Source organism: Diospyros lotus, chromosome 7, assembly GCF_014633365.1.
Source record: "Diospyros lotus cultivar Yz01 chromosome 7, ASM1463336v1, whole genome shotgun sequence".
Classification (NCBI taxonomy): domain Eukaryota; kingdom Viridiplantae; phylum Streptophyta; class Magnoliopsida; order Ericales; family Ebenaceae; genus Diospyros; species Diospyros lotus.
Window position 1 is genome coordinate 26,456,524 of NC_068344.1, and position 10,370 is coordinate 26,466,893.

The window sequence follows — 10,370 nt, forward strand, 5'->3', positions numbered from 1 at the left end:
TTTTGAGATTTAGAGAAGTCACAAGTAATATCTCTAATGTTTGATAAAATACATTGATTATTTTTTACCTTTAATATTACGTTATAATTTCCTTACAATTAGTTAAATTTGATTAAATTTTTAAAAATTAACCAAGATACCGTTACATTTAAACCCTTTTTCTCCTTTTCTTCTCCCTCTCTTTTGATCTTGATTTGACAAGCTTGACCTTAGATTTATTGAGTTTCGAAAGGTTAGGCTGGCCTGGTAGGTCGAGTGCTACCCATAAGAAATGTGGTTCGAAAAATATCCATAACACTTGTTGATAATAGAACTTTGATACTAAAATTTCATATCTAAAAAGGTTTTCAAAATAATTTTTGTTTTTTATTTTTATTTTTAAAATTTATATATGTATTTAGGAAGTATATATTTTTAATTAAAAAACATATTGTATAAGAATAGGGGAGAGAAAATGAGAGGAGGGTAAAAGAGTCATTTCTCAGTTTTTTTTTTGTTTTGTTTTTTGTTTTTTACAATAGGAAGGGTAGTCTTTGCGATTAGGACAAATTAAGGGGGTGATTATTGCAATTTTCTTAAACATTTTTTAAGTTTTTCAAGGTTTGAATAACCCCAAAAAATAGAACAAAATATGCATTTTATATTAAATAAAATATATTTTATTTTAAAATATAAAAATATGGCTTGGCTACAAATAAAATTAAAACACACACACACAGATAGAGTATATCAAATATCCAAAGTATTTTTTATTTTGCAGAAAAAATAAAATGAAAAATAATTATCCAGCCCAGGCTATATGGGTATATATATAGATAGATAGGAATATCTGAGAGCGCATCAATATGGTGCTGTCGCCATTCCCGTTACAGTTTCAGTCTCAAGCTTCTTCCTCATCATCATCGTCTCTTTGCTTCGCCATTCTTCAACAACCTTCACACTCTTTCAGAACCGTCAAGTTCAGAGTTTCTTGCTCCCAACAGTCCATTCGACTTGGCGCCGCCCAAGATATCTCCACCAAGAAGAAGAGGCGGCTCAAACCGAGTTTCCTCGATCAAATTCGCCACAAATGGTCTGCCAAGACCATTCCCTTGAGAGACAACCTCCCATGGCAAGAACAAGAAAGGAAGCTGGATGAACCAGTTGATGATGATGAAGACGAAGACGAAGACGAAGACGAAGACGAAGACGAAGAAAGTGGTGGCAACTCGTCGGGAAGTGACCCGGTGAGTTATGTTCCCAGAAATCGTGTACTTTCAGCTCCCTGGGTTCATGGAGAAAAACCCTCTAAGGGGTTTCAAAGACACGGTGAAGACAATGTTTCGAGTAATGCTCTTCAAGAGCCCATGAATTTAGGTAGTGAAATTGATTTCGACGGCAAGTGTGAACGAGTTGTTGAAATTGACGAAACCCCAACTGGGTTATCGGGGAACAAAGCAAAATTACCTGTTGAGGGCGTTGAACGCGACTCTTTTAGCCTGAAATCATCCATTGTTGATCAGGTACTCGATGGCTTTGGAGGTTCTAGTGGTGAGGAGAGTGGTCCAAGGAGGTTACCATGGGGATGGAAGAAAGAGAACAATTTGGGACCTGCATCTGGTGACAGATTGAAGAAGAGAAACACAGTATTGGCGGAGGGCTTAATACCGGAACCCGAATTGAAGAGGTTAAGGATCGTGGCTTTGAGGATGGTAGAGAGGGCAAAGGTTGGGCCTGCAGGTGTTACACAGGCATTGGTGGACTCTATTCATGAGAAGTGGAAGAAGGATGAAGTGGTGAAGTTGAAATTTGAAGGGCCTCCAGCACTTAACATGAAAAGGATTCATGAGATATTAGAGGTTAGTGTTTGTGCATTATTTTCATAATCAAGTGGCTTAATTGGTGAATTGAACCTTTTCAATGATCAATTGGGGGGATTACATATACTGCTGTTGTTTGCTGCAATATATGACTCTTGTTTCTTAATCTGCCATGAATTTTCTGAGTCAGTTTTTTCTAGTGCATATTTATGGTATTTCTTACCCCTGCCAGAGGAGAACAGGTGGCTTGGTAATATGGAGATCAGGCAGTTCAGTCGTGTTATATAGGGGAATGGCTTATAAGTTTCCTTGCGTTCAATCGTATACCAAACAGAATCAAGTCAACGTGAATAGTTTACGTACTCAAGAAAACATCATGGATGATCATGCTCGGGTAGTTGGATTGAGGGACTCAGTTGCTACTGGGAAATCATTGACAAGAAGTTCTGCAAGAGATTTGAAGGATTTATCTGAAGAAGAAAGGATGGATTTAAGTGAGCTCGAAAATCTGTTAGATGATCTGGGTCCACGATTTAAGGATTGGTCAGGTCATGATCCATTGCCTGTGGATGCTGACTTGCTTCCTTCAGTGGTTCCTGGATACAAAAGCCCGTTCAGACTGCTTCCTTATGGAGTAAGGCATGGTTTAACAGACAAGCAAATGACAGTTTATCGTAGAACTGCCAGAAGAATGCCTCCACATTTTGCCCTTGGTATGTAAAAAATGGTATTGTCAATGGTTCTCTTCAGATTCACATGCTGATGTTTACTTACGGTATTTGCTGTCTGTTGAATGATATAGGAAGAAACAGGGAACTGCAAGGTCTAGCTATGGCTATGGTAAAGCTATGGGAAAGAAGTGCCATTGCCAAGATAGCCATCAAGCGTGGTGTACAGAATACTTGCAATGAGAGGATGGCAGAGGAACTCAAGGTGCACAATGTTTAATATTTTTGTTTTCTAACTCAGCAATAGGATTTCTTTCCTTTAATAGAAATGCTAGTAGTTGTTAAATATATCTAGCTATTATCTTCTATTATCTGGTCAATGAATTGCTCAGAGCAATGATCTGAATAGAAGATAATAGCAAATCTTACTCAAGATTGTAATCAATTTCTGATATTTGTTTATAGATCAATCAATCAATCAATCAACACCTTTAGGAGGAAATCACCAAAGATACAAGAAATTTTTCCTTGAAACCCTTCCAAGGGGAAGATAAAACCACAGGTTATCTCAATGGGCTAATCAAACCAAACACCATAACAACAATTGTTACAAGGATAGTATAACAATCAATTTTTCCAATCAAACTCTGTTCAATCAATTGATTCCCATGTGACTTCCTTGGCTGTGCCTGCATATATTCCATCTCTTGTGCTTGATTCACTGCTTTAATGTCCTAAAATGTGTTCCACTATCTCAATTGCATTAGAGATTATTAAAAACGAAGAAGCTTTGAGATAAACCTCCTAGGAGGATGAGGAAGAGATGTAGATAATTCTTCAAAAAGCTCTCTAGATGAAGATCTTGCATGTATCATCTCTTCCCAACTTGTTATAACTGCCTTAGATGAGTCGGAATTAAAAAAAATCATGCTTTTTCAGGGAAAAGAGAAAGAGAGAGAGAGAGAGAGAGAGAGAATCCATAATTTGCAGCCATGCAAAATGTTCTGGATACCAGCAAATGATGACTTTGCGGTGGCAAGCTGCCCACCAAAACTTTCTTGCTTGCAATCTTGGTATTCGATTGGATGAATGGTCCTTGAAATCCAGAGATCTTCACCCTCACTGATTCCATTTCTTGTGATCAAAACAAAACCAAAAACAACTTCATAAAATTTAATTTCATTTTTCAACTACTTACTTACAGCATTTTTTCAATGCTAAACCTAACTGTTGCTAAAAGATTTCCAAAGCAGAATGACAGTAACATGGGCCTTAGACATGTCAAATGCATCGGGAACATCTTTTGGCCCTTGTTCTAGGGCCAACCTAACCTGGCTCGTTAGTGAAACGAGCCAAGCTTGGCCTGACCCGCTAACCAAACCAACTCAAAAATCTAATGAGAAAATAATGAGACACAAAAAATTTAACGTGATTTAACTCAATAGCCTATATCCACAACGAACACTAAATAAATCAAACAAACCAATAAAAATACAATCAGAATTTGAGGAGTTATCTAACATTATTGGGTGGACAATTACAGTAGCTCTACCCTTTTAGTTTTGTACAACAGTCAAATTTTATATGGTGTATTTCCTTAGTTACAGATTTCAATTATATTTATGGATTTGTTCTCCTTAATGAGGACCATTCCTGAGTGCATTAGGATATAATTTGCAGCTATTGCAGAAGTATGTATGCATTAGGGTATAATTCACCATGAGTTACATGCTTATGTTATTTGTCATTGATGTAGGCTTATTATTAGTGGGGGAAGAGGTATGGAATCTCTACTCTTTTATTGTTGTCCAATATTCCAATTTTGAACAGTGCAATCTGTAGCTAGGCTTTGTACTATAATTATACACTTAGTGTAGGGTTATATACAATTATGCACTTGTTCTACTTAATGAGGATTTATTTTGGAATGCATTGGGATAGAATTTGCGGCTGTAGGAAAGTTTGTTTCTGCTTAGCTATTGAAACCTTAAAGTTACATGGCATCTAGTTCCAAACAAGAATATATATTTATGCAACCTATGTAGTAATTTATATTCAAATAGAAAAGAATAAAACTTGAATATTATTCTCCTTGGAAGATTGATAAAATATTTCCAAATAACTGGCTCCTTGGAATTTGGTTGATGTTTTAGTTTTGCTGCTGATCAATACAGTTGTTAAAGCACCAGCGAGTTACATATCCTCCTTAGAGCTGTTATAAGACCTGCAATATCCTGCTATACTGACCCCTACATATGAAAGTTTTTGATTTCTGAATTATGTTTCATTTCCTTTTTTTTGCGTCTTTTTTTTTTTTTTTCTGTATCTAATTCTTGCTGATGACCAATTTTATCTCACCATTGGCAGATATTGACAGGGGGAACACTGCTTTCGAGAAACAAGGATTATATTGTGTTTTACAGGGGGAATGACTTTTTGCCCCCTGATGTGACAAAGACATTGGTGGAAGCACAGAAACTAACAGCAGTGAGACACGATGAGGAAGAACAAGCAAGATGGAATGCTTCAACTCTAATTTATTCAAACGCCAAAGCTGCTACAGGCCCACTGGTTGCAGGAACCCTTGCTGAGACGATGGCAGCAACCTCACGCTGGGGAAACCACCCTAGCAGCAAAGATATAGAGAATATGAAAAGAGATTCAGTTTTGTCTAGACATGCTTCAATGGTCAGACATCTTGAGAAGAAGCTTGCTTTTGTAAGTAAAAACTGTTAAATGAGTCCATTTGCATGTGTGCTTTCTTGAGCCATTATAAAGATCCAATTATCCTGGACAATCACAGGCAAAGGGCAAGTTCAAAAAGGCCGAGAAGGCTTTAGCAAATGTGCAGCAGTCTCTGGAACCAGCAGAGCTCCCAACTGATCTGGAAATCATAAGTGATGAGGAAAGATTTTTATTTCGTAAGATGGGCTTGAGTATGAAACCATACTTGCTTCTAGGTACGTGCTGCCAATTTGCTTCTGTGCCTATTTTTATTTTTCAAGGAAACAGTTGAGAATGTGTTCTAGCTTTTCATTTCAGGGAGACGAGGAGTTTATGATGGTACAATAGAAAATATACACTTACACTGGAAGTATCGGGAACTGGTAAAAATAATTGTGGACAGAAAAAGCTTTCCACAGGTCAAGCATATAGCAATCTCTCTCGAGGCCGAGAGTGGTGGTGTACTAGTATCTTTAGATAAAACTACTAAAGGTTATGCGGTCATACTCTACCGTGGGAAGAACTACCAACGTCCTCATGCAGTGAGGCCCAAGAATCTTTTAACAAGAAGGAAGGCATTAGCTCAGTCAGTTGAACTTCAGAGATGTGAGGTAACGTTATATGTAATTGAACCATGCTAGATGTACAATTTTTTTGTACATCTTGGGCTACATAAGGGGGTATTATGACCAAAATACCCTGCGCCTCTATGCGCCTCATGAGAGACTTTTTTATCATTGGCACACCTTTATGTAGCCCAAGGTGTACACAAAGGTGTACCAATAGTATTTTCTTATGTAATTTTTGGGTATTTATTTAGAATAATGCTATTGGTATACTTTTGTGTACACCTTGAACTATACAAAGGTGTGCCAATAACAAAAATATCCCTCATGAGGCACATAGAGGCACGTGAGGCGCATGGAGGCGAGGGGTATTTTGATTAATATCCCTTTGTGTAGCTCAAGATATACAAAAATGATGTACATCTAGCATGATTCATTTATTTGTTTTACTCAATTTGCTTGATTTGGTCAATTTCATGATACTCATCTTTTGCTGTTTCTTTTTACCTTGAATAATATGCAGGCACTTAAGCATCATATATCTGAATTATCAAAACAAATCGGGGAGCTGAAATCTGAACTAGTATGGTTTTTCACTATTACCATGCAATACAAATTAAACTTTCATGGAAAATTAAATATATCTCCTAGCATGACTTTTAGTCAATGCTGTTGAATTTGCAGGAATATATGGCGACTGCTAAGGAGATCGATGAGGAGACTTCTTACTCAGGGATGGATAATGCATCATCTTCCAATTTTCATATGGAAGAGGTAAGTGGGTGTTTAATCTTCTCTATGGAAACCTGGGATGGATCAAAATAAGTTCCGGTTAAATTTATTTGAGATGCATCTCAGTTGAATAATCCACCTCTAAGAGCTGGCTCCTTAAATCTTTCAAATGACTTCACTATGCCAAACACTGAACGGTTTGAAACCATGCTACCATCCCTTTTTGCATTTATCTGAAATTTCTAGATTTTTACTGGCTCATTTTGTAACTGGATTTAGTGAGTAATAAATAATCAAAGCTTATAAAAATGTAAAGGCCATTTGTTTCAGGAGAAATAGAATGATTCTATAACCTTAGGACAATCATTTCTTGGTTTCATGATCCAGGGCCTATTTTTCCTATTTGGGTGAGGCGAGGATTAAGAAAGAATTGGATTAACGGGTGTACAAGATAACCATTCCCTATTTGGTTGGAGGATGGGATAAAGAAACTTTCTGGGGATAAATGGACTTGCACAGTTCCACAAGGGTACCATATAGACTGAATTTTCGAAACTATCCACAGGAAGCACACTTTCATCATTTTCTTCCCTTATTTAAGCATGAGGATAATCGTTGAACTAATAGTCCCTCCCCGGCCCGGCCCCTGTACCCACATGGCATATGCACAAGCAGAGTCCAGAAAAACTCTTGGCAAGGCATTAATTTTCAGACTGCACAATTAGTCTGGGTCATACCCTAGACATGGGAGTAGTAATGTTAGATTACAGTCCTGTTCCTTACCACTCCCCAGTAAACAACACATAAGGTATTTTAGGCATTATATTTATATCATGCAGGTAATGTGCCCGTTGCTAAATGCAAGCGTATTTTCAGTTGAAAGACTCCATTCTGCCTTTTTTTTGTCTTCTTAACGGAAGCTCTATTTTTTATCAGGATGAAGATGAAGAGGCGTATCTTGAAACATGAAGGGGAAACGATTAATAGTTCTGACAAGGGATTGTTTATGCTCTCATAAGAGCATATGAAGATGGGGATTCCTTATTCATGCTTGAGGAGGTCCATTGAACCTAATGTAGACGGATGGCATGTTTGTCATTAGTTGCACGCCTATTGGGCATCACATTTAGAAATCTCCTCTTTATCGTGCAACGTCGTCTGCTAACCACAAGAAAGCGAAGATCAGTTTCCTATCACTGCATTAGTTTTTGTCTTTTTTGGCTCTTGTAGATAGAGGTGGTTCAATAATGGATGTATCATGCACTCCCCCGGAAATCATCCTTGTACTCTGTATGTATCAGAAGGGCTTCTTGTTCACTGGGCTCTTCATGTTTTACATTTCTCTTCTGCATGGTCATTGTGTTTCTGTTGATCACAGGGGGACTACTGTTTATGTAGGAAAACAGAATAATACTTGCTTGATTGATTGAGTGTACAAGGGAATCCTGAATCCTCTTATAGAGGAAAAGATTACAACATATGAAAACTATCTATAAGGAAACAAATCAAAAACAAAGAAGAAAATATACATTAAAATACATATGGACAGAATCCTAAGTTTCCTAAATGTGATTTAGAAACTATTCCTTAATCTAGGATTTAGGAAATTTACTAGTATCCTTGTGATTTGACACTCCCCTCAAGTTAGAAAATGGATGTCAATCATTTCCAACTTACTTATTAAAACGTTAAATCTTTTTCTAACTAGTCCTTTAGTTAATATAAGTCACTTGATTTTCAGAAGATACATATGGAATTCGAATTAAATCAGCATCTAATTTTTCCTTGATGAAGTGTCGATCAATCTTTATATGTTTAATCTTGTCATGCTGCACAGGATTATGGACAACATTAATAGCTAATTGATTATCACAAAATAGATCAATAGTACCTTGAAGCTTGATTCTCAAGTTTTCTAAAATAATCCAAAGCCACAGAAGCTCACACAATTCAAGGGCCATTGTCCTAAATTCTGTCTCTGCACTAGATTTCATCACAACATTTTACTTTTTGCACCTCCAAGACACAAGATTTTTCCCTAAAAACACACAATATCCTGTGGTGGATCTCCTATCAATTATGGAGCCACCATAATCTGCATTGGTGAATCCCTACAGATTCAATTTAGTTCCAACCTTAAATAAAAAATACCTTTACTTAGTGTTACTTTTAGGTAGTTCAAGATTTTCCTTACAGCTTGCATGTGTTCCTCAGTTAGGCAATGCATGAATCTACTTACTAGGTTGACTGCAAAGGCAATATCAAACCTAGTATGCGAGAAGTACATTAGTCTGCCAACAAGTCTCTAGAACTTCCATTTGTCTACCATTTTTCCCTCTGAATTCTCTTGTAATCTAAGATTAGGATCCATAGTTATGTTGGATCCTTTTTCTCCTGTCATTCCTGTTTCAGCTAAGAATGTACTTGCATTGTGATAAAAAGATTCTAGCCTTCGAGTAAGCTATTTTTATTCCTAGAAAATATTTAAGCACCCCAAGATCTTTGATTTCAAATTCCTTTGCTAATTTCCCTTTTAGAATTTTTTGTTATTTCATAACACTTCCAGTTACAACTATATCATCAACATACACTAAAAGAGCGATAACTTTTTCACCTAAATGTTTAAAGAAGAAAGTGTGATCACCTCTACTTTAGGCGTATCCCATAGACTTCATCGCCTCAGAAAACTTGCCAAACCATACACGAGAAGACTGTTTAAGTCCATAAGACTTTTTTAAGCTTGCACACTGTACATGTGTCCTTTTCCTGCAACTCAGGGGGCATTTCCATGTACACCTTCTCTTCTAAATTCCATATAAGAAAGCATTATTTACATCTAATTGTGGCATTTTCCACTCAAAATGAGCTGCTAGAGATATAAGAATTCTTACGAATGCCATTTTTTTCACTGGTGCAAACGTCTCAAAATAATCTATGCCATAGGACTGAGTATAGCCCTTAGCCACTAGCATGGCTTTATACCTCTCCAATGTGCCATCAACTTTATATTTCAAATTAAATATCCACCTGCCAATTGGAGTAACTCCCATGTTTGATTTTTATTTAAGGCATCAATTTCCTCTTGCATGACTTGTTTCCAATTTCGATTTTTTAGAGCCTCTTCTGTTGATTTAGGAATATCGATAGTGTCTAATAAGGTAAGGAAGCTTTTGTATTTTTGAGAAAGATGATGGTAGGATAGGTAATCAGTCAGAGGATGCAAAGTACAGCTTCTAACCCCTTTTCTTACAACAATTAGTAAGTCTGGATCATTAGAAATAGGGATGGAAAAAGATGAATCTGATGATTGTGCAATTTCAATACTTGGGTCTAATATTGGTAAGGGCTGAGATTCCATAATAGGGTACCTCCTTTTGAACACATAAGGAGAACCCTTAAACCTAAATGGAGATGAAGGCTTTTGGACTGCTTGCTCAATACATTTCGTAGGTAAAGGGGTAGGAATAGGCACTAGAAAAATAGGGACAGGAGAAGAATCTACAATTAGAATAGGTGTTCTCAGATCTAGTGTTAGGTTTGGAAAAGCATCAAATAAGTCTTGGTCCTTATTTCCTCGAGGCTCCCCCTAAGGACCAAGGAGTTCAGAGTTAAAGAAAGACTTAGATTCAAGAAAAGAGACGTCTTTGGAAGCAAAGAACTTCTTAGTTAGTGAGTGATAGCACTTATAACCCTTTTGAGTTGGAGAATAACCAAGGAAAATACACATAAGAGCATGGAAATCAAGTTTTTCTTGATGAATTTTGGAAATGTGTACAAAGCACACACAATCAAACACACAAAGAGGAAGAGGGGAATGCAAACAAAAATCAAAGAAAAATGAGAAGAGGCACTAAAATGGGTTGCGGTGGTTGAGAACTTTA

General features: G+C 36.9%; 1 protein-coding gene across 2 annotated transcripts; it reads left to right on the forward strand.

The window, feature by feature from the left end:
- Window positions 1-835: 835 nt before the first annotated feature.
- On the forward strand, window positions 836-7,927 carry LOC127806842 (CRM-domain containing factor CFM3, chloroplastic/mitochondrial). Of its 2 annotated transcripts, none has more exons than XM_052344380.1 (9): window positions 836-1,838; window positions 2,032-2,512; window positions 2,602-2,732; window positions 4,835-5,185; window positions 5,271-5,427; window positions 5,510-5,802; window positions 6,281-6,340; window positions 6,421-6,531; window positions 7,426-7,927. In XM_052344380.1, exons 1-9 carry the CDS (start codon window positions 846-848, stop codon window positions 7,456-7,458), a joined length of 2,610 nt encoding a protein of 869 aa, XP_052200340.1. In that variant the 5' UTR covers window positions 836-845; the 3' UTR covers window positions 7,459-7,927. The 2 variants fall into 2 exon arrangements, with proteins under 2 accessions (XP_052200340.1, XP_052200341.1); XM_052344381.1 differs by having other exon boundaries at window positions 6,442-6,531.
- Window positions 7,928-10,370: the final 2,443 nt, after the last annotated feature.

What these genes read in the sequence shown, in the direction of transcription:
- LOC127806842 (XM_052344380.1), top strand. Translation starts at nt 846, where the DNA reads ATGGTGCTGTCGCCATTCCCGTTACAGTTTCAGTCTCAAGCTTCTTCC. An exon ending in GCCTCCACATTTTGCCCTTG is followed by an intron (nt 2,513 to 2,601) that starts GTATGTAAAAAA and finishes TGAATGATATAG; the next exon opens with GAAGAAACAGGGAACTGCAA. An exon ending in CCAATTTTCATATGGAAGAG is followed by an intron (nt 6,532 to 7,425) that starts GTAAGTGGGTGT and finishes ATTTTTTATCAG; the next exon opens with GATGAAGATGAAGAGGCGTA.